The 20,082-nt window shown below is 34.7% G+C and overlaps 2 protein-coding genes across 2 annotated transcripts; one reads left to right on the forward strand and one right to left on the reverse strand.

Annotated features, from left to right (window-relative positions):
- The first annotated feature begins 7,858 nt into the window (after positions 1–7,858).
- LOC116022312 (protein unc-13 homolog) lies at positions 7,859–13,371 on the forward strand. Its single transcript, XM_031262958.1, has 5 exons — positions 7,859–8,416; positions 9,287–10,156; positions 10,670–11,125; positions 11,725–11,908; positions 11,996–13,371. The coding sequence occupies exons 1-5, from the start codon at positions 7,859–7,861 to the stop codon at positions 12,928–12,930; spliced, it is 3,003 nt and encodes a 1,000-aa protein (XP_031118818.1). The 3' UTR covers positions 12,931–13,371.
- Positions 13,372–16,139: 2,768 nt separating this feature from the next.
- LOC116021876 lies at positions 16,140–18,320 on the reverse strand. The gene is made up of 2 exons (XM_031262387.1): positions 18,069–18,320; positions 16,140–17,112 (listed from the first exon to the last, which is right to left on the reverse strand). Exons 1-2 carry the CDS (start codon positions 18,280–18,282, stop codon positions 16,343–16,345), a joined length of 984 nt encoding a protein of 327 aa, XP_031118247.1. The 5' UTR covers positions 18,283–18,320; the 3' UTR covers positions 16,140–16,342.
- Positions 18,321–20,082: the final 1,762 nt, after the last annotated feature.

Raw genomic sequence — 20,082 nt, forward strand, 5'->3', positions numbered from 1 at the left:
TGCACCAGTTACTTGCACTTTTAACACATGTTATTTGCATCAAAGCTCTAGTTATTTACAAAAATGTCACCATGTTTTATTTTTAAATTAATGTAAATATTGGATTGTTGTTGAGATGAGAAAATTGACTTCATAAACTTAATACATTAGGTTCATCATTAGTGGGAATGTGAAGAATCAAAATTTTACATTATTACCCTTAAATTTAATATTTACCAAATTAATATCTTACTGAATGATCAAATTTAGAACAAAATCAATAGTCAATGGACCATTTATAGTTAAATTGAATGTCAAAAATAAAAATTAATAAATGTCAATAATGAGTGAAACATTTATGATCCAATTGAAAAGCAAAAATAAAAATTGATAAATATTACTCCGTAATAATCAGGGAACCAGTCCTAGAATTAACTCTTCTACAACATTAATTACACAGTTTAAATTGTTTTAATTTATATCTGGTAGTAGGAATATTGCAAACCTAGCCGACAATAAACTCTTTTTTTTTTTTTAGGGTGGGAGTGGGGGCCGGTGGGGGTATGAACCTTCTAACATTGGCCTACAATGATGGCATGATGAGTTGAGAGTTGTCTCACTTCCCAACTTTGGTTGCATGTGTTCACTTTTAAGTACAACCAACATCCACCCAAATACTTTCGGACGAACAGTGAACTAAATATTAGGGAACATGGCTTAGACACAGCTGTATTCTGAATGTGAATGTGAACTTTAGCCGTTTATGCACTTTGCTTATTATATACCATACTCCCCTCGTTTTTGGAAGTTGGAACAAATATGCAACACAATATTGCATAAAATAAGCTAAGTCAATTACCTTGTGGTTTGATGACATCATTGTGACTCTTTAAAACGAAAGGTCACAAGTGATAAGCTAGATTATATATATATATATATATATATATATATATATATGTCATTGTTCAGATGAATCTATCTTTTACCATGAGTCCTTTGGACAGATCTGGGCCATTGAATGCTTGAGATCAATGGCTTGGATTTTTCCAATTATGCAAGTGAAGTACACAGTTGCACATTTGGTGAAATCTAAGTCATTGATCTCAAACATTCGGTCCAAATCTGTCTAGACTTTTTGAGAAAAGTAAGAGACTATTTGGTAAATGGTTGTTACAGTGTAGTGTTTGTTTATAGCTACTTTCTTGCCTCCACTGAGGTTCGAATCCACTTCTATCATCCAAGTGAAGTGTAAATCAAGATATCGGGTGTCATTAGACCACAAGGTCTTTGAGTGGTAAATGGCTAGTTAAAAGAATGAAAAAATAAATAAATTCTCCTGTCTGGCTCTCTCGGTTTCGGCAAAAAAGAATTGCGACTCCCACTTTATTTTTGTGTTGCGGAAAAATGCATAAAGTTGCCATTATCTTTCTCTTTTTACATACCAATGCATGGCGTACACACCACAATTAAAAGCCCTTTGACATACATATAATTTTAAAATATTATTTTCTTGGTTTTACACATTAATGTTTACCTCTTGATATGATAATAAATTTTTTAATTTATTTATTGATTATAATAAATTGATCAACACCCAATGTTAAAAAAGAATATAGTTATTAGTCTCTCTCTCTCTCACACACACACACATATATATATATATATATAAACTCAAATATTATTACGTAGGAATGTGAAATAAGGAAGGAATATAACATCACTCTATATAATTTTAGGTTTTCTCTAAATTTTTGAGTGGTCCTTGATACAACTATGTAAATATGTTTCACCAAGTACTATAGGTACTAGTGTTAACAATATTTGGTACTAATGTAATTAATTAGCATGGTCCTGAATAAACTAATACCAATAATTAAAGGATAATAATATGGAGAATTGGAGATAAGAAATAAAAGCTTTTGGAAAAGACAATGAGCTTGTATTAAGAATTATGTGTAATGAGATTACAAGATTATCTAATAACAAGGGAATGAAAAAGCTTTTGGAAAAGACAATGAGCTTGTATTAAGAAGTATGTGTAAAGAGATTACAAGATTATGTAATAACAAGGGAATGAAAATGATCTATTTATACTAATACTTCCTCGATAATTGCCCCATACAAAGAGTCAGTGTCACATTCACTAAGACTTGATCTCATGACCTCCTACATAAGAAGGTCACTACATGCCATTTGAGCACAAGTGATTGTCATTAAAAATAGTTATATGATTGTATGTACAATGGACACCATAAAAACTCTATTAATTAGGAATATCGTGATCAACTTAACACGTAAGGTTCACTTACTTCAGATTGTGTCCAACAATAAATTTGTTAAATACAAAAAAATTGATTATGTTGTATGGAAAAATATTGTCTTTTAAAAATAAAAATGGCATGCATATATTTGTAATTTTTCACAAGATGATGATGGTGTTAATGACTATGAATGTAAGAGTAAACATACAATAATTTAAGAAATTGTATTGTTCGTAGCTATGGGTGTTAAAGTGAGCCAAATCTCACGGGCTGCCCCGCATCGGTCTTGCAGTAGGACAGGTTAGCTAGGGTTGCAGAAAAGTAGGCCAGCGAAATGAGGGCCTAACGAGCTTGGCCCGCTATGACTCTCAACCCACGCGGGTTTAGGTATATATATATATATATACTAGTTTTTCTTATGCGCGATGCGCAAAATATAGGTGCCCAATATTAGTATTTTATATAAAAATTTTAAATTATAATATAGTAAATAATAATAATAATAATGTAAAATATTTTTATAAATTGGATATTTATATTTTTAAAACTAATTCCAGCTTGTAAAAAAAAGGGTCCAGAAAAGTGTGGCAGATTTTTTCTTTTACCGTGTCAGCCACACTCTCATTTACTCGATCTTGATAGTCCGAATACGAGAAGTGTCTTAATCTAGACACTCTCCAAGTTGATAGGATCCAAATGAAAAACGGTCAAAGACACGGGTTCGATTCCCGTAAGGGATAGGGTACTCATTCCCGGCCGCTTTCAGTTAAATTGGTTCTATACATATGACCAGCAACGAGAAAAATAAATGTAATAGCTAAATGATGGTGTGCAATATCGGTCAGCCATAAACTTTGCGTTTGTGGATCTTTACTAACGAGTGTGGTACCTCCAAGCATAGAGCTTGCTGGCTATTTTATTTGCTTCACACGACGACCAGAGGCTGATTCCCCTAAGAGAGTAACTTGCTCTGAAGCAATGTTGCCTGCACTTGAAGTAGAATCAAGATATTGATAATCACCTGTCTTTATTGTTTGACCTCCTTCGGGGTGAGAAGTTTCCTTCCCTTTTCTAAAATGCCTGAGTGGTCTGCTCAGCAAACGTACAAAGTGGACCGCAGTTTGGTGGAATCAATAAGAAAACAAGTGCTAAGTTTCAGATCAGTGAATAAACCGAAACGAAAGAAGAGACGTTTCTCGCTAGCCTATAAAAGAAAGGAAGGAATTTATAGGACAGATAACCTCCGCCTCTCTCCTGCTTTCCGGCTGCACTTTATTTCTGCATATATACCGTTACATTATCTAACAGCGGGCGAATACAAGATCAAGTCAAGTATGGGTCGTACAAACAAGACAAGAAAGGAGGGAAGCTATCCACGCTCTTTAAGTTCAGGTGCAGTTTACGAAGGATCTTTCTCGTTAGCGAATCTCATGTCCACCTGAAAGCGGGGTTCACCTCTCATCTCGAGCCAGTAATAACTATCATATAACTCTAATATTTAATGTTTATGTATTATTATTATTATTATTATTGAAGAGGATAAGAAAATATATGGTGGATGCATGTGCATAGTAACAATAGTTGAAAAGATAACAGAAGTTATAACGGTAAGGGTATATTTGTCCAAAATATTATGTAGTACAACTTTTATAGCATAATGTACAAAAAAAAACTTAACGGAAAAAACGGACATAAATGAGGGGTATAACCTTCATTCACATTTATTATTTATTATATTTTTAGATTTGATAATCAAATGAGACTACATCTTCTCATGATCGAGTCTCATGAGACTCTTCGTAAATGCACACAAGTTACTACACGAATGCGCAAAAACTAGATTGTGTGTAATTTGCCCAGCATGAATGCACACAATCTACCATGGCTATGTTTGGAAAACCTAGAAAAGATAGCTGAAAGCTGAAATACTATAAGCTAGAAGCTGAAAACTGAAGAGTTGTTAAGCTAGCTGATTATGCTTAAAAGTATTTAGTAAAATTGACTTTTTGATAAGTTGATAAATGTTACTCCCTCTGTCCCATTTTATCTGTCCTACTTACTATTCATTACTCCCTCTGTCCCATTTTATCTGTCCTACTTACTATTCATTGGTCAAAATGTCCCATTTTATCTGTCCTACTTACTATTCATTGGTCAAAACAACCCATTTTATCTGTCCTACTTACTATTCATTGGTCAAAACAACTCTTTCTTCTTTGTTTGTTTTCTTTAGTATTTTTTACTTATTTTTAAATTTGATCTTTTGTGTTTAATAGTACTTTTAGTGTAGTTTCTAAATATATAAATTTTGTATATTAATACAAAAATTAATATTATGAAAAATTGGATTAAAAATAACTTCAGTCAAGCCTCGTTAACCGAACCCGACACATAAAATGGGACGGAGGGAGTAAATTACTAAAAATGACATCTTCAAAAAATTCAAATATTTTTAAATTTAAATAAGTTTGTTTACATATTAAAATTTAACACTTTGAAATAAAACTATTAGCATAATCATGATCTAACATCCCATAATGAAGTAGTAATATTGTTGCGAATCTCCTTCATATCAATATAGGTCTCACTTAAATTTTCGTTGATAGAGATATTACTACTTAATCTTGAAGTTGCGGAAGAAGATGAATAAAAATATAGGGGAAGAAAAAAGGTATTACTACTTAATCTTGAAGTTGCGGAAGAAGATGAATAAAAATATAGGGGAAGAAAAAAGACCGAAAGGGTTTTAATTGTTAAAGATTAGACTCTTTTGCAATGTAATACCCTTACAAAGGGTATTAATTTTCATTGGGACTCGAACCCACTCTCTTCCCTGTAAGAGTGTAAACCAGATGTCATTAGACCACAAGTCTTTAGCAAAAGATGACATTTATTTAGAATAATAAGGAATTAAGGATAAAGATGGAAAGAAAAAGTTAGAAAGCTACTAGCTTATTTTTTAAACGAGTTAATTCTAGAAATGATCATTCGACTATTGACTTTTATCAATTTTTGTCATCGACTTTTAATTTGACCAAAGTTGGTCCCTTAACTATTGATTTTGTACCAACTTTGGTCCTTTGTTAACTCTAGGTTAAATAGGTGTTAAAATTGAGGGCAAAAATGTAAAACCAAATAGGTGCCCAATATTAATATTTTATATTAAAATTTTAAATTTATTTATATTTTTTATATTTAAATTACTGTAAATAATAATAATAATGTAAAATATTTTTATAAATTTTATATTATATTTTAGAAAATAACTAACATATAACTCCAATATATAATATGTACATATTATTATTATTGAAGAAAATAAGAAAATATATAGTAGATGCATGTGTATGGTAACAATAGTGGAAAAGATAACGAAAGTTATAAACGGTAGGGGTATATTTGTCTAATATATTGTAAAGTACAACTTTTATAGTATAATGTACAAAAAAGCTTAACAGAAAAAACGGTCATAAATGAATGGTATAACCTTCATTCACACTTATTATGTTTTTAGATAATTTGTAGCATAGATATAATAGTATAATACCAAAACTGTAATAGACAATTTACAAAAAATAATATTACTAAACTCACATACGATAACATCCAAATTATCCTAACCGACACCTTTCACAGATTGAGACGCGTAAGACGGTCTCACAAAAGAATTTACCTTATGTTTTAGCTCTACTTACGTAGTCACATGACATGCTTTCATTCATGGAAGAAAAGGAAAAATGAATCATGATTTTCATTCCCTACTCTTTTTTTTTTATTAATAAAATTATGACATATGAGTAAATGACTATAGTTTCTATATATGACTATAGTTTCTTGAAGCCTAATTATTTTTCCTCAAGAAATTAACAATTTTCCACCAAGAATAAATCAAAGTGGGCCTTCAAAACGGTAGGAGTATATTTGTCTAATATATTGTAAAGTACAACTTTTATAGCATAATGTACAAAAAAGTTTAACAGAAAAAACGGACATAAATGAAGGGTATAACCTTCATTCACACTTATTATGTTTTTAGATAATTTGTAGCATAGATATAATAGTATAATACCAAAACTGTAATAGACAATTTACAAAAAACAATATTACTAAACTCATATACGATAACATCCAAATTATCCTGACCGACACCTATCACAGATTTAGACGCTTAAGACGGTCTCACAGAAGAATTTACCTTATATTTTAGCTCTACTTACTCAATCGTTATACCCTGCACCACAGTGCACATAGCAATGTGCACCACGCACGTAAAACGACGTCGTTTTGGTGTTAGTGAACGAGGACGCGAATGACTCAGGGAATTCATTATCTATAATACACATAATCATTATCTATAATACACAGAACGTTTGCCTAGAATACACAGAATGTTTGCCTAGAATACACAGAATATTGACACAAATTAAAATACACAGATGTTAGTGGATGCGAACGCGGACGCGAATGACTCTAGGGAATTCATTATCTATAATACACATAATCATTATATAGAATATACAGAACATTTGCCTAGAATACACATAATGTTTGCCGAGAATACACAGAATATTGACACAAAATACACAGAGAACTCATCCTCCTAACATTCGAATGCACAAACACATCACAACTTGTGTTAATAACATGAATACACAGAATATTGACACAAAATACACAGATGTTAGTGGACGCGGACACGAATGACTCCAGTGAATTCATTATCTATAATACACATAATCATTATATAGAATATACAGAACATTTGCCTAGAATACACATAATGTTTGCCGAGAATACACAAAATATTGACACAAAATATACACAGAACTCATCCTCCTAACATTCGAATGCACAAACACATCACAACTTGTGTTAATAACATGAATACACAGAATATTTACACAAAATACACAGAACTCATCCTCTTAAACATTCGAATGCACAAACACATCACAACATGTGTTACTAACATGAAATCACACGTGTTACTAACATGAATACACATAACGGTTGGCTAGAATACACAGAACGGTTGCCTGGAATACACAGAATGATTGCCTGGAATACACAGAATATTAACATAAATACAGACCGGCCGAAACGGGAAACGTGATTTTCAAAAAAAACGGATGATTAGTTTACAATGCTCAAAACGACGTCATTTAGGTACGTGGTGCACAGTATAATTTGCCCTCTACTTACGTAGTCACATGACATGCTTTCATTCATTGAAGAAAAGGAAAAATGAATCATGATTTTCATTCCCTACTCTTTTTTTCTATTAATAAAATTATGACATAGGAGTAAATGACTATAGTTTCTATATATGACTATAGTTTCTTGAAGCCTAATTATTTTTCCTCAAGAAATTAACAAATTTCCAGCAAGAATAAATCAAAGTGTGGCCCTCAAAATTTAAATAGTCTACTTTGAATTTTAGATTTTAGAGAAAAAAAAATTACTGGGCATGCAATGATGCAAGAATGAAAAGGATAAAAATAACTAAATAAATAAATAAATAAATAAAGAAAATAGCAAATGCAGGAGATACACTTTCCTTTTCTCAGTTCATCTACTTTCTTCCACCACATAGAAAGAGTAACTCCTCTCTCTCTCTAATGGCGTCTCTCTTCAGAGATCGAACGTTTGGGCACTCTAAGAGAGACTCCTTCTCCTCCACAGCATCGGCGGCGGCTGCTGCCATTATATCCTCCGCCAGCTCCCGCTTCTCCGGGACCACCACCACCAGCTCCGCCCTGTCGCCGCTCCCATCCCCATTCGGCGACCTAACTCCGACGCTCACCGCCGCCGACATCCGTGAGACTGCCTACGAGATCTTCGTTGCAGCATGTCGCACCTCCACCGGCAAGGCCCTCACCTACATTCCCTCCTCTGCGGATGGATCTCCGTCGCCGTCGTCCAACTCCAATTCCTCTTCATCCTCTCCGTCGATGCAGAGATCCCTCACTTCCACTGCCGCTTCCAAAATGAAGAAAGCCTTGGGCCTCCGATCCAGCTCTAGTTCCGCCTCCAAGCGGGCCGACGGTAGTCCGGGCTCTGGGGGGAAGCCCAAGAAGCCTATGACTATAGGTGAGCTAATGAGGGTTCAGATGAGGGTCTCCGAGACCGTTGATTCGAGGATTAGGAGAGGTCTGCTCAGGATTTCTGCTAGTCAGGTCAGTCAATTCAACTTGCTGTTTATATCTGTAGTTATACGGACATGAAGGTTTTGAATTTCGAGCATAGGGATGGTTCACTATTGTCTTCGATTTCTAGTCAACGTGTATTATAGTATTTCCAGTGAAACTAAATCTTTCCGATGTGATCGCTCTAGCATTTTAGTGTTCTGTGAATTAAGCTTTGAATGATGAACTTCTTTTGTAGCTTCTGCAAACAAATGGAAACTTTTTGTTGCATACTAACCCTAGATCTAATCTCAAAAGCCTCATTCCATTATTCGTTGTCACTGTATGTCCAAAGTTGCTTGTTATTTTTCATAGATTGTAACCGAGCCTGATCATGTTATATTTGTTTAAATGTTTATGATAACCTTTTAATGAAAGGTTTTATGCGTTGACAAGTCTGGACAAATAGGGAACTGAAATGATTTTCCTGTATTCTAGGATTGACATTTCACCTTGCTTGATTTAAGATGTTTTGATTAACTTGCTTAGTTTGTGTCCTTTGAGGTATTTTCTAGCTACACGGTTAGGAATTAACATTTGTCAATTAGTGTTTTTTAGTGGTATTATTCTTTTCACTTGTTGGTCTTGCCATTCTTGTCTTGTTGTCTCATGAATGAGAATATAATTAGTTATTCTCTTTGAGTTTAATATGAACTACTCTCACATGATATGGACTTTCATGATCTTAAATATACTCTTTAGAAGAAGACAAGATTTTATTAGCAGGTTGCCAGTTCTGATGGATGTCATTTTGTATATCTGCTATTTATCAAAAAAGAAAAAAAATCATGTTGTGTATGACACGAATTGGAATAAGTCTTTTCACTTTTGATTTATAATTTTGTATTTTACCTGGCATAGCTTGGAAGAAGAATCGAGTCAGCAGTTCTCCCGCTTGAGCTGTTGCAACAGTTCAAATCTTCAGACTTTACTGATCAAGCTGAATATGAAATGTGGCAGAAGAGAAACTTAAAGATTCTAGAGGCTGGACTTCTTTTACATCCTCACATGCCACTTGATAAGTCAAATCCTGCTGCACAACGACTGAAACAAATTATTCAAGCTGCATTAGACAGGCCAATGGAGACTGGCAGAAACAATGAGTCAATGCAAGTCCTTCGAACTGCTGTAGTGGCTCTTGCTAGCAGATCATCTGGTGGATCTGTTCTGGAGTCAAGCCATTGGGCAGATGGTTTCCCATTAAACCTTAGGCTCTATGAGATTCTCCTAGAAGCCATATTTGATGTCAATGACGAAACATCTATTATAGAGGAAGTTGATGAACTTATGGAACTCATAAAGAAGACATGGGGGATCCTTGGCTTAAACCAAATGCTTCATAATGTTTGCTTTACATGGGTCCTATTCAACCGCTTTGTTGCCACTGGACAAGGTGAAAATGATCTACTAGATGCTGCTGATGTTCAGTTAGCTGAAGTTGCAAAAGACGCAAAGGCAACTAAGGATCCTGCATATTCTAAGGTCTTGAGTTCTACACTAACTGCAATGTTGGGTTGGGCTGAGAAAAGACTCCTTGCATATCATGAGACTTTTGATGGTGGAAATATTGAATCAATGCAAACCATTGTTTCTATTGGTGTATCAGCAGCTAAAATTTTAGTTGAGGATATATCTAATGAGTATCGACGTAGGCGAAAGGGGGAAGTTGATGTAGCTCGCAGCAGAATTGATACTTATATTAGGTCATCGCTTCGCACTGCTTTTGCTCAGGTAAGCTATTTTGTCTGCTTGACCCTTTTATAAAATAACTTTATTTATTTATTGTTTTTAATGATGGAGTGGGGTAAATTCAGTGAAATTGAGAGAGTTCATAAGAAAACAACTGTTCTATATTGCAACCAGATGCGAACTATGTGCATGAGATTCATACATGAAGGTCTTTGACTGCCAATTTATAAACAGTAAAAAATTGGTCTAAAACATGTGATGTAAAAACTTTTAATTTCTATTATATCAGTATGCACAACTGTAACGTGTAATACAAAAATCCAATGGAAGTGTTGTCAGTGTTCAACAGTGCATACGTACTTGAGCTAGGTTCTAGTGTAATTGATTTTGTGTTTCTAAACACGTTTGTGAATACAATGGCAAATAATCCTGTGCAATGAAAGCTGCTCCCTGTATACAATTGTGTGAAATGTTGCTTCCCTTGTTAGTCTTCTCTTTGTTCTATGTTAGTTGAAATTTTGAACAGAGATCATTTTTTATTATGTAAATATACAGAGGATGGAGAAGGCAGATTCAAACAGAAGAGCATCAAGAAACCAGTTAAATCCTCTCCCTGTCCTTGTTATCCTTGCAAAGGATGTCGGTGAGCTGGCTACTAAAGAGAAGGAGGTATTTAGTCCCATCCTCAAGAGATGGCATCCCTTTGCTGCAGGTGTGGCTGTTGCCACCCTTCATGTCTGCTATGGGAATGAGCTGAAACAATTTGTTTCGGGTATAACGGAGTTGACACCAGATGCTGTACAAGTATTGAGAGCTGCAGATAAGTTGGAGAAAGATCTTGTGCAGATTGCAGTTGAGGATTCAGTGGACAGTGATGATGGTGGAAAGGCCATCATTCGTGAGATGCCACCTTTTGAAGCTGAAGGTATAATAGCCAACATGGTGAAAGATTGGATTAAGACGAGAACAGACAGACTGAAGGAATGGGTTGACAGAAGTCTTCAACAAGAGGTATATACTCAACCCTAATTGTTCTGTCTATAGGGAAAATTGTCATGTTGGTAGCTGGTGTGAGCTTTTGGTGGTAATGACATTAATTTGCCGTATCATTGTTTGAGGGGAGGTTTTGGAGAGGATAAAAAAACAAACTTTATCCCCAATCTCCAATTTTAGTTGATACTTGTGCCAGTATGTCCATTTTTTTTTGGTGTGTGTCAGTGTGTGTAATAAGCATAACAGAGGCTACACTCTCAAAGGGTGGTGTATATGCTTCAACTGTGAATGCCATTTGAGGCTTACAAATCATTCTTCTGTTAAAACTTATCAAGTAGATGTGTATATTACATAAACTTTTGAAATTGTTTGATGAAATATAACATAAAAAATAATAATGGCCTGGGAAAGACTTGTTAGACAGTCAAATATAAGCACTGTCTGAAACCAGGCCAATTTTTCTGAACTTAATCTTAACTTATCATAAATCTTTGATTTCATTTTGTCGATGTTATTTGTTGAGCTTACACTTTTTTCCCCTGTTAATTTGTTTTTATTCATTGTACAATTTGTGTTATACTGTTTTGTGATCTGATCTTTCTTTTTGCATTTTATAGGTTTGGAACCCTCGAGCTAATGAATATGCTCCTTCTGCTATTGACCTCCTGCGGGTTATGGATGAAACAATGGATGCATTCTTTCAACTGCCAATACCAATGCATCCAGCACTTCTCCCTGACTTGATGGCTGGACTTGATAGATGTCTTCAGTACTATGTAACCAAGACAAAATCTGGCTGTGGTAATTTTTCTGTTCCTGAAATACATATAGTGATGAACCGTCACATCTAGGACCTCTACTAATCATTATTGGTGGTTTCACATATAGGATCAAGAAACACATATATTCCAACTATGCCAGCATTAACTAGGTGTACCACGGGGACAAAGTTCCAAGGTGTGTGGAAGAAAAAAGACAAGTCAGTAAATACACAAAAGAGGAATTCTCAGGTTGCAACAATGAATGGAGATAGTTCATTTGCGATGCCACAGTTAGTAGTGCGTATAAATACTTTACAAAAAATCCGAACAGAGTTGGAAGGTCTTGAAAAGAGGATTATCACACTTTTGAGAAACTCGGAATCTGCTCATATTGAGGACATCTCGAATGGTCTGGGTAAAAAGTTTGAGATTACACCAGCTGCTTGTGTTGAGGCAATACAACAACTCAGTGAGGCAATGGCATACAAGATTGTCTTTCATGATCTAAGTCATGTCCTATGGGATGGTCTATATGTTGGGGAGCCCTCTTCTTCGAGGGTTGAATCTTTCCTCCAGGAGCTCGAACAAAAGCTCACAATCATATCAAACACCGTTAATGAAAGAGTACGTACCCGGATTATTGCTGATATAATGAAAGCTTCCTTTGATGGTTTCTTGTTGGTTTTACTTGCTGGAGGGCCATGCCGTGCATTCACTAGGCAGGACTCCCAAATAATAGAGGACGATTTCAAATCTCTAAAGGATCTATTTTGGGCGAATGGAGACGGATTGCCAACCGACATCATAAACAAGTATTCAACAACAGTAAGGGATGTCCTTCCACTCTACCGGGCAGATACAGAGAGTCTCATAGAGCGTTTTAGGCGACTGACTCTAGAGGCATATGGGTCCTCTGCTAAGTCCAGGCTTCCCTTGCCACCAACTTCAGGTCAGTGGAACCCGACTGAACCCAACACCCTTTTGCGTGTCTTATGTTACAGAAACGATGAAGCTGCTACAAAGTTCCTCAAGAAGACTTACAATTTGCCCAAAAAATTGTAGTTGGTCTTAGTGGAAGAAGGGACGGATCTTCTGCAAGTGTTCCATATAGCAGCTTGCAATTGTGTGTGTAAAGAACTGACCCCCGGATGCTCCTCTTGCTCCTCAGTTAAGTAATGGCGGTTTCCTGTATAGTAATTCAAATCCTAGTTATTCATTCTGGCCTAGTAATTTTTCAAAGATCACGCTATCCTTGATTGTCTTAATGTTTTTTCTCAAGAAAATATATCAGCTAGGTGAAAGATTAGTTGTTTCCCATGCTTCCAGATGTTTATAGGTTATATATCAGTTTTGCCTATATTTTATGTACCTGTTGCTGGCTGCGTTAGGGTTCTTGTGCAACTTTCCTTATTCAGCCCTATATTCATTTTTTTTTTAATTTTCCAATGTAAAGATTGGCTTTGTGTATTGTTACAAAATCTATTCAAATTTATTATCAGCATATATATTGTGGGATGGTTGAAAAAATGATAGTTGAGACTAGTGATAAAAGTTACAAATTGAGTTTCAAGCTCCTTATAAAGGAGTCTCGTCTATAAGCTAGTGTTTGGTTTTTAATCCCTTAATTAAAAACTAAAAATATACGCCATGTAGAATTGAAGCAATGTGGTATCTTAGCTTGTTCAACAAAAGAAGAAGAAGAAAAAAAAGAAGTTAAAAAACAACCAATTTTTTCAGTAGAACGAAACTGCATCACAATATGAGGCCAGAACACACACCACTTCCAACCTAATTATTTTACAACACACTCTCTCACACACACGTACACATATATATAGAGATGCAATTATTTATATATTTAGGGTGTGTTTGGTTCATGGGTTTACACACCATGAATGAGAATCAAAATCATTGTTAGTGTGTTTGGTTGGCACTTTTTTAAAACATAACTATGAGTTTTGATTATTCCTTCAATTAAAAATCTCATCATTCCCTAATTAAAAACAAGTATCATTCTATCTTATAGGTAATCCGATTTTTAAGTTTGGATTATTGCTTTTGGTTTTTTGTTTTGATTTTTTTTTTGGGTTCATATGGGTGCTTTGGATGTCATTATATTATGATCAATTGCCTTCATTTTTGTTTTTGTATTTTTAAAACCTTTATTCCCATTAGAGTCATATATAACCAAACATAAATATTGGATGGTAATCATTCGAATTCCACCTTACGTCCTTACTATCAAACATGCAAAATACTTTTATCAAAATTCATTATTATTACCAAGTATTATGATTCTCATGTGCGAACTAAACACACTCTTATTCTCTTATTTATCTCTTGCAGTTGCAGACAAGTTCCCTGCCAATGCCATGATTTCCGCTTAACTCACAATTTAAGTTGCCTCCCTCGATAATGGAGTAATTAATGTGATGACAAAGTTCTGTAACAAGAGGTTGACGTTGTTGGTTAGAGAGGCACGCAGTGATATTAAACAAAGAGATTTTGACATAGCAATGGGGACTATACGAGAGATGCGGTAGAGACATATCAATACTTGACAGAAATCTCGCCAGAGTACTGAGCATTATCTCACGATGGTGGGCACAAGTTTGGTATTTTGACAACCGATAGCTCTAAATCTTTCAATAATACACGAAAGAGTTGTCATATGTTACATGTTACTGCTATCGCTCATCTTATTTTCCACAAATTAATTGCTATGTTTCAAAACATGCGTTCCACTTGTGAGTTAATCTAAGAAGCTAGATTGCATGGACAACCAACATTGATAAGGAGATGTCCTCGAAAGTACAAGTACAATGCAATCATTCACCCATATAACGATTAGAGAAGGATATATGAGGTTGCACTTGAATCAACTTCCAAGTCTGGGCTAGCTACATTATGTTAAGGTAAATTTGAGTAACTGGACATGTAATTGCGATCGTTGGGTCATAGGTGGCCATTATAGATGGACGGTCTCGGACTCCTTTGTGTCACAAGTCTTCTCGTTACAATATTATAGAATGAATTATGCAGGAGACTTGAATCCATTGCTGAATGACAAAGTTAAGTTGAAAACAACACTTACGTGTCTGTCACCCTTAGTTGTGCGACGAAAAGCTCATAGAGGTCAACAACCTAGAAGCTAATTTCTCAATGGAATGAACTTTGGTAGTCATTGCCGTCGATAGCGATATGTTCTCGATGTAATCCATTGCTTCTTTGGTAATATGAATTTTGTGAAAATTTTACAATATAGTTGTGCTAATTATACATTTACAATAATAAAATTCATCCAACTACAGATAACATAATAAATAAATAAATACTAAATAAAAATTGTTTAAAAATATGTTATTATAATCATATAATTCACCGTACTACTAATGACTATTTAAAATAAAAAAAATATTTTTTTGTTATTAATTAATATTAATATTAACAAAATAAAAAACATTGGAAGTAATTAAAAAAAAAAAAAAGGACGACATTAATGAATATTAACAAAACCATTGTCTTCTTCTCAACTTAAAAAAAAATTGAGGGCGAAAAGAAGGAAAAGCCATTACCTTCATTTCAAATTTAAATACATGCATATTCATACGCTACACATATTCTTTTACATACTTATACATAAAAAGCAAAAGAAGTACAAGCAACTACCTTGTTTTCAAAAGAAGCTAGTTGCTCTAGTAGTTTCCATCACAAAATAGTCTAGGGTTGCAACTCTGCACAATATTGTACATAAGTCCTACCTTTTCAAATTTACATATTTTAGATTATGGCCCTGTTTGATAAATGGCTGTTAGCTGATTAGGTTGGCTGTTTGGGTTAGAAAATACGGAGTATGATTTGTTGATAACATTAGCTGATTGTAGAAAATTGTTTGATAAATTAGCTGTTAGCTGATAGCTGTTTGGAATAATTTTTTTTCTCAAAAAGCTAATTGAAAAGGCTGCTTTGAGTAGCCTTTTGAATTTTAGCATTTTGGAGTTTCAAAAAACTTATTAACCAAACAACTAATAGTGGTCAAATAAGCCAAAATTGGCTGATAGGCTGATTATTTACCAAACAGGACTTATGTATTTGGATCTTCTACATGGAACTTGAGACTCATATAAAAGTTACAAACCGATCTGAGTGTCAAATTCCTTATAATAACTTGAGTCTTTTGTATAAGCTAGTGTTTGGCTTTTAATCCCTTAATTATAAACTCAAAATATGCGCCATGGAGAATTGAATTGAAGCATCATGCATTTTGAATAATGGTGGTAACATGTCCAACAGAAGAAAAAAAAATGAAAAGTACAAAAGTAACAATTTTTTTTTTGCAAGCAAAGTAACAAATTTTTTCAGTAGAACAAAGCTGCATCACAATACGAGGCCAGATCACACATCACACCTTCCGACCTAATTATTTTCCACAACACATACATATATATAGAGAGAGATTCAATTATTTATATATTTATCTCTTGCAGACAACTCCCCTGCCATGAATTCCGCTTGCACATTCTAAGCTGGCATACTCGACGATATTGTTCTGAGCTTGATTCCTGCCGGTGAATCTTGAAACACCGCAATCTGTTGAGAAGATACCCGAAGAGGAAAACTGTTTCTCCCCACCCAGAACAGGCATCACCACTCCCATCTTCACCCTGCTCTCGTACTTGCTCCCATAAGTCTGTCCCAGAACCCCATTCACCTCCCCGCTCAGCGACTCAAACTTGAAGCTCAGATCCAAATGAGCGAAACAATCTTCTTCAGTGATCCCATAATTATGGACCCGCGACTCCTTCTCCGTGATGGGCACAACTCTGGCTTTGATCCGGAAGTTCCCCTCCACTGCAATCACCACGGAGTTGGCGTCGCCGGTTCTCGTGATGGACACGCCCGGAGCTGCGGCGGGTTCCCACTTGGCGCCTTGGCCGTCGGCGAGGAAGAGCGGGTGGCCGTCGAAGGCCAGGTCGAGGCGGTCGTCTGCGTCGTTCCAGGTGGGTGTGTTCTTGGCGCCGATGAAGAGCTGGTGGTTGTCGAAGAGGATCCCGAGGGATTGCACCCATGTGAAGTCCCTCTTCATGCCGGCGTTCCTTCTTCCGATGAAGTGGGCGTTGATGTGGAGATTGGGATCGGTGACGAGGCAGAAGTCGCGGTCCTTCTTGCCGTGGAAGTAGAAGGTGATCCCGTCGCCGCCGATGAATCGTGGGTCTTGGCACACCGCTCCTGGCTTATTGCAGTCTGAACACGTACGTACAACACATTTATAAGCTCATAATCTAAAAACATAATAAATGTGAATGAAGGCTATACCCTCATTTATGTCTGTTTTTTTGTTAATTTTTTTTTAAATTATGCTATAAAAGTTGTACTACATGATATTTTAGACGAATATACCCTTATCGTTATAACTTAGGTTATTTTTTTCCACTATTGTTACTATACACATGCATCCACCATATATTTTCTTATCGTCTTCAATAATAATAATAATATATACACATTAAATATTAGAGTTATATGTTAGTTATTTTTTAAAATATAAATATCTAATGTATAAAAATATTTTACATTATTATTATTATTATTTACTATATTAAAATTTAAATAAATTTAAAATTTTAATATAAAATACTAATATTGGGCACCTATTTTTTGCGCATCGCGCATAAGAAAAACTAGTATAATAATATATACATACAATCTTGTCTTAGCTGTGAACCTGCCAACTATTATATGAGCATACAATCTAAATCTTATGTATCATTTTATAGGTCCAAGACAAAATAAAAATATGGTATCAACTGGACTTTCTATGCGAATGTGTGAACGGAAGGAATGCACCACAAGTACTACATGAATGCATAGCAACTACTCTAACTCTATGACCAAAATTACTACACGAATGCACCCAACATCTGAGCATCCTCCCTACAGACATTGCGGTGCATTCCTTGATAGAGCTGGAACAGTTGGTAGTTGCTATGTATTCTTTCAATAGTTTGCAGGGTCATATAAAAACACTTTCTTAGGTGAGAACGTACGAATAAACATGAGTGCACATAATTTATTGAATGAGTGCGCACAATCTACTCCCAACAGGTCTGGATGACGGTGAAGACCCTAGAGTAGATTGTGTGCACTCATCTTTGTTCTCACATTTTCTATTTACAAGTAGTAATAAATATTAGACTTACTGCAAACAGGGCTGCAAGTGACACAATCAACCTCACAGGTGTAAGGACAATCGGCGGGGCATGTATGCTTCTGGTGGTTGCAGTCAGGATAATACTTGTTCTTGCAAGACACGGTCTTTGATTTAGGAACATCAACCCAAGGGCTTGCCCCCTCCGCCACGATGAAGAGGAGGACAACGGCAATGGCGGTGGCTGAAAGTAGTCGGAGAGCCATTGGATCGCTTCAAGTTGAATTGATGAAGAAAAGATGAAAACTTTTGTGGTGTGTGGCTATCACCAAGATTTACAGGCCCTTATATAGTTGATAGACCAGAGGCCTTAATTAGGCTGTTGCATTGTAAGTTGGCATTGAAGCAAAGCCTGCAGATTCGTTTCCCTTTGCGTGAGTGTAAGGCTTTTTATATGCATGCATCATGCTATAGCTAACAGGCGGGTTTTTTTATTTGCGTGGCCCTGTGCTGGTAAATAAGCGAGGTCCTATCAAAGTATAAATAAACTGCTAATTGAAAAAAAGTGATTCGCGTGAATATTACAAAGTAAATTTTTTTTTTAAATAATACGCAATAGAATTTAGATCAGTTATGAAAACCTAATCTTGAGCCAGTATAATCTCAAATACCTATACTAGCTATTGGACCAAGGTTGGACTATGGACTCCCAAAACTTTGGGGTCCTGTGTTGTTGCCTATCTTGCACGCCCTAAAATCCGGCCATAATAGCTAATACTGACAATGTAAATTGAGTGTTCCGAAATGTTTGGAAAATGGAACCTGCAGGTTTCCACATGTGTATGCCTTTTTTTGCCATCAAGATTGGGAGAGTCAACCTCGTTGCTTCACATACACAAAAACATACTACCACAAATAAAAACTCTTTTAATTTCATGTTTTTGCTATATATCATATATGCAAAACATAGTTAGTTGTTTTTTTTTTTTTTTAAAGCCAAGCCAATTACATAACTTCATAAAGGCAATTGTTGACATGAAATGATAGTGTCCCTATAATTAACGATTAGATAAATACACATTTTCAAGGTTTACTTGCCGATATTCATCCGAATTGCGCTAAAATCTTTGAAATAATATCTATCAATAACTACTGTATTGAATCACTTGTTAAAACATACTTAAATAGTTGAGATTTTTTCTCCAATTCTTTGGGTCTAGCATCCACCTCATCATCCACTATCTCACATAATCACAAAAATCTTTTTTTTTTCTCATTAGTTTTAAGTTTTTTCTCAATTTTGCGTGGATCCACCATTTTAATACTATATTTTAATTATTTCTTTATTTATTATCATTTAAAAAATTATAATTATAATTATTATTTTTTATTATATTTAAATTAAACATATTAAAATTAAAATAAATTTATAATTATAAATATTTACTATTTTTTTAAGTAATTTTACCAGGTAAATATTTAATATCAAAATTATTTTTTTTAAAGAATGCAGCTGCCCATTGATGGCCAGTTGAAAAACCAAAAAAAAATATATATATATATATATATATATATATATATATAGCTTTAATTGAGAATCGCCCAAGCGGGCGCGTGGGCGGCCAATGAGACGCAATTGTGTCTCACTGATTATTATTATGTTTGTTCAATAGGTTGTTTGTATAGAATTTCATAAGAGTCTGTTTTATGGGATTCACATATCGAATGCATGATTGGTGATGATTTTTGTGTTCACGTATTGTAAGAAAGAAGTTAAAATATGATCCATTTTACCTATCATGTTTACTATTTATGAGTCAAACTAACTCTTTCTTGTTTACTTATTTTTTAAATTAATTTTTTAAATTATTCTTTTTATGTATAATAGTACTTTTAATATGATTCCAAAAAAAAAATGGTACTTTTAATGTAATTTTTAAATATATAGATTTTATATACTAAATTACTAATATAAAACTTAATATTATGAAAAGTTGAAGTAAAAATAACTTTAGTCAAACTTCGTTAAAGGAATAAACACATAAAATATAATGGGACGGATGGAA

The sequence above is a fragment of the Ipomoea triloba genome, chromosome 6 (genome assembly GCF_003576645.1).
Source record: "Ipomoea triloba cultivar NCNSP0323 chromosome 6, ASM357664v1".
Classification (NCBI taxonomy): Eukaryota; Viridiplantae; Streptophyta; class Magnoliopsida; order Solanales; family Convolvulaceae; genus Ipomoea; species Ipomoea triloba.

Bases quoted from the DNA above. Each gene is read 5' to 3' on its own strand.
- LOC116022312 (XM_031262958.1), top strand. From the start codon at position 7,859: ATGGCGTCTCTCTTCAGAGATCGAACGTTTGGGCACTCTAAGAGAGAC. The intron at 8,417-9,286 runs GTCAGTCAATTC...TACCTGGCATAG, and splicing joins TCAGGATTTCTGCTAGTCAG to CTTGGAAGAAGAATCGAGTC. The intron at 11,126-11,724 runs GTATATACTCAA...TGCATTTTATAG, and splicing joins ACAGAAGTCTTCAACAAGAG to GTTTGGAACCCTCGAGCTAA.
- LOC116021876 (XM_031262387.1), bottom strand. From the start codon at position 18,282: ATGGCTCTCCGACTACTTTCAGCCACCGCCATTGCCGTTGTCCTCCTC. The intron at 17,113-18,068 runs GTAAGTCTAATA...GTACGTGTTCAG, and splicing joins CACTTGCAGCCCTGTTTGCA to ACTGCAATAAGCCAGGAGCG.